Genomic DNA, 4,426 nt, shown 5'->3' on the forward strand with positions numbered 1-4,426 from the left:
CCTTGCTCATGCCGTGCCATTAATTTTCTGTGGGAGCAAATCTGTCCCAAGGAGCGGAATCCAAGCAGGAAAGCATGTCCTTCCATTTTGGGCAGCATTCCTGTGTGTGAATAAAAGCGGGCTGCCAAGCTGACAGCCGTGGCATGTGGAGCCAGGGAGCTGCCATTGCCCAGGCAGCTGGCAGGGAAGTTGTGTCAGCCTGTCCTGGGCACATCCCGGTGCCAGGCGCCAGGAATGTGCCGCCTCTGTTCCAGCTTTGACACCTCGCAGGGACCGCCGGAGCTGAGAGCCGCTCGGGAGCCCAGGCAGGAGGAGGCACCTGTTCCCTTGGCAGTGCAGTGAGCCCCCAGTTCATCCCTGGGGTGTGCCCTTAAGTGGCCACCAGGCTCCTCGGGGCTAGCAGAGTGAGCTGGAAGCTGGTGGCCAAGGCATGGGATATGCTGGATTGCAGCTCAAGCTGAAATTGGTGGTTCTCAGCTAGGCTGCTGGAGCACAGACAGCTGTGTTGCACCACGCTGGAGGAAGAGAGTTGTCACAAAAGATGCACTTTCCTTGGAGCCATCCAGATGGGCTGGTACAAAGATACTGCTTCTCTAAAAAAAAATTCAGGTATCGTCGCCTCAGCCAATAATTAATTGTACAACCACCAAATGAGCCAGTTGCCCAAGTGAGTGCATGCTGTGGAGCCCCTGTCTTGTTTCAGCAGATAGAGCCACTGAACAGTTTGTCAAGATTTTTTCCTGCTGAAATCCCTTTCAGATGAGATGATGATTTCCTTTCTTCTCATCTGTGTGGGTGTAGGTCTCTTAAAAGAAAAGAGCAGGTTAGAGAAACAGCTGTCAAGAATGATGTAGTTGATTTTGCTTTATGGCAAGCTGGTAGACCTTTTGGGCCCCTTTTATCCTTGTTCCTGTAGCTATGGATGACCCTAGTAATATATACATGTGTATTTATTTGTTCTCTCCAACCTGCTGCATTTTTTCAGCAAAATCTTTGCTAGTTGAAAGGAGCAGTCTCTTTAAACTCAGCAGCTTTTGGAATCTGTAGGTATAAAAAGACATTGTTTGGTGTGCCTCCTCAAAGATTCCTCCTTAATCCTGATTTTGTGTACTCATCCCTTGGCTGAGCCTTCCTGAACAGAGGAATTTGAGTTGATTCCCATTCCCTCATAAATGCATGCAGGGCAATATGTCAGACTTTCTTGCCTTTTAAGCAATCTGATCAGTTCTGACACTTTCCACCTCCATTAAGGAATCCATATGGTAGTTGAGAACACCCATTAGTGTGAACAAACTCCTGAAACCCCTGAAAGTATTTGCTTTGCTCTACTATTTGACTGTTCACAAAGCCCAGGGTTTTGCTTCTGATACACATTAAATAAAAGGGAACACAGTATTTTACCTATTTTTTTAAATTGCAGTGTAAATGTGGTTCTGTTGGCTGTGTAGTAGGCAGCATGTTGACTTTCATGAGGTTACCCAAATCAAGGACAAATTTGACCAGAAAGTGATACTTTGAGAGGATACTGACAGTCAGTATTTTGGTATGACATTTGGCTTAATGCAGAATTTTTAAAAATCAAGGAAGCAGCTCTGACACAAGGCTATTGCTTCAACCATATCCAAGTAATTTCACTTACTGCTGATCCTTCCCAGTTTTGCCTTCATAACTGCACATGTCCAGGCCCAGGCAAGGAATTGCTTAAACATCAATAAAAGTTCCTTGTTTTCTTCTGAAGTGAGTCCTGGAGTTTGTGCTAGTTCTAATGAGGACTTGGCATCTCCAAGGATATTACTGTATCCTGTGATCTCAAGGTATTACTTTACCCTGAATTTAAGGGAAAAAGAGTGTAGAATTCCCAAAGCCTTATGTCTCTGAATCAGGCTTTAATTTCTTTTTAGACAGAAAGTGCTATTTCTGGGGAAAGGAACTTGCTAGTTAGTAAGTCTGAAAAGATCTTAACAGTTCCAGTAATTACTCATTTCATCAATCCATCTATATTTAAAGTGAGCTAAACCGAGTTTTTTCCTATAGTGTCTACTTCAAATAATGCTGCTTTACATTTGGAGAGCCAAATAAGGAAACAGAGCATAATCTTACAGGAGTTTCATTCCCTTTCAGTTTGCATGGCTCAGACTTGCTGTAACAAGAGCACTTCTTTCTATGAAACCTTTTTAACATATTCGACTAAACAAACTATCTCCTAAAGAAAGTAGGAGCATTTTTTTTGTGCTTGTGTGTGTGTGTCTTTGCTCCAGCCTTGGCTGTTGAGGACATTTCTGCATTTGTCCATGTACTAAATGAGCGATGCATTTTGGACAGCTTCTGTGTTCTGATTTGTTTTCTTGTTCTTTTTTGTGTCCCACTCTTCCCCCTCCCCTTCTTCCCCTTTTCATTTGTCTAGGGGGAAAAAAAAAAGCTCCTCCAGTGTTGTTTCCTGCAAAGACCATTCTTAAGAGCTCGTTGGACAGCGCAGGACTCTTGAAGTGATAGCTAATTGGTGAAAGAAAGGCCCTGATTGTCTTGAGGGAGCTGGAAAGTGCTGCGTGTGCTGCTGAAAGGGACTAGGGAGAAGGTGCCTGGTTTCGCTGAGCAGCTGCTGCTGGAGATGTTTGGAGATTACATCAGCATTGGAAAAGAGGGGCCAAAAAAAAAAAAAGTCCAACTTCACAGAGACGGAGTTTATGGAGGTTTTTTCCCCCTTCCAAAGGTCTTCTGACAATACTGTCATTGTCAATATAAGAGTTTGTTAATTCTTTATGAATAGCACATGGGGCCTCTTGACTAAATAGTACGTTACATGTCCCAAATCTGTCAGCTGGACTCTTCTCTCACATGCTAGTGAGATCACTTTGATTGGAATGTTAGAGGAATTGCTGGGCTGGCCGTGCAGACCTGAATGCTGCATTATATAATTAGATCTCCCAGAGTATTTTTTTTCACATTACCTCTTTATTCTAGCTTAAATATGGAATCAGTCCTTTTGATGGTTTTACTGGTTGTAATTATATTAATACGATTCATTTTGTGGTCCTGTCTTAGTGCTTATATAGATTATAAACTGTCCCAAAGGTTTCCTGGCACAAAAAAAGAGGACTAAGAGACTTCAAAAGACTCGTTCAGGTTTGAATTGACAATGGGGGGAGCTGGGTAAGGTAAATGGAGCTAGAGCAGCTTTTACCTTGGGATCTGATGAGAGAGAAATGACCTGCTGAGACTGCAGCTGAGTGAAGATCCTGCAGAAAGCCCTATGCTGACAGAGGGGAAGGAATGACAACTGATTGAGTCAAATTACTTCCTATCCAACTTGGGCATGAATTTGCTGTTGGGAACAGACTTATGGACCTCTGCCAGTTAAATGATGTGGACAAGCTGGAAGGAACCCTCTTGCTGGGCAGTCCAAGAGTTCTCAGTGTCCACATGCCACGCTGTGGGCTGGCAGGAGCGGATTTTTACCTGGCTGATTGATTTGTTACCAAATTCCTCATGGCTCTTCCCAGCCAGTCAGATCTGAAACCGACTGAATGATATTAGCTGACCATAACCTGCCAAATATTCACATTTCTTAGCAAGTGATGTGTATGAGTACCAGTACCAGGTGGTTACCACTGGAATAATCTGTTCCATGGAAGATAGACTTGTGTCTCAGAGATTGTCTGATGGACTCTGGCTGTGCTTTAGCACCAACAATGGGAGGAGTGACAACACGAGTGAGTTTTGATACCAAAGCCCTGCAAGTGACCTTCATGCCTAGCCTGAAACAAGCACCCTACTAGGACACTGGAGGATTTGACTACTTGCCCAAGGACAAAGTGACTTGGGATTTCTTGGTTTAATTTACCTGGCAAAAGGAAGCAAATTTTTTCAAATGAATTGTCTTCTTTAAAATACGCGTTGTATTAAGTCAAACAATCTAAATCTTACTGCAACTCAGTGTAATACTGTCTTTTAAGAACTGAATTTTTCTACAGTAAAGATAGGAAAATTGTATTGCTTTGGCCAAGGAATGCACTATCCTTGGCCTAGTCACTCTTTAAAAAGTTTTTTTTTCAAATCTTCTTTTTTTTTGTTTCATCGTTTTCTATCTCATGTGAAAGGGAAGGTTACCACTTCATATACTTATTTTTATATCTCTTGGTAACTCGCATGATGATATCAGAGTTCAGCTAGGTAAAAACCTACAGTATTCCCATACAGAGTTTCTGGCCCATTCTTGAGTCACACACTCCTACAGGCCTATCATTGGTAACTGCTCATCAGCCCTTGTAATTTTGTCTTTTAGAGCCTCCTAAAAATCCGACATGAGAGCTGGTATGTGCTTAGGCAGTGAAGCAGGGTAAATGTCAGGTCAATTGATTTCAGCGTCAGATTTTATTTATGGTGGATGACCAATCTACAAAACAGCCTGTAATGCTTGAAGGTGCAT

The 4,426-nt window shown here is 42.9% G+C and overlaps 1 protein-coding gene across 1 annotated transcript; it reads left to right on the forward strand.

Annotated features, from left to right (window-relative positions):
• The first annotated feature begins 2,968 nt into the window (after window positions 1-2,968).
• On the forward strand, window positions 2,969-3,100 carry SMIM38 (small integral membrane protein 38). Its single transcript, XM_030948939.1, has one exon. It carries the CDS (start codon window positions 2,969-2,971, stop codon window positions 3,098-3,100), a length of 132 nt encoding a protein of 43 aa, XP_030804799.1.
• The last annotated feature ends 1,326 nt before the right edge of the window (window positions 3,101-4,426 follow it).

The sequence above is a fragment of the Camarhynchus parvulus genome, chromosome 5 (genome assembly GCF_901933205.1).
Source record: "Camarhynchus parvulus chromosome 5, STF_HiC, whole genome shotgun sequence".
Taxonomy (NCBI): domain Eukaryota; kingdom Metazoa; phylum Chordata; class Aves; order Passeriformes; family Thraupidae; genus Camarhynchus; species Camarhynchus parvulus.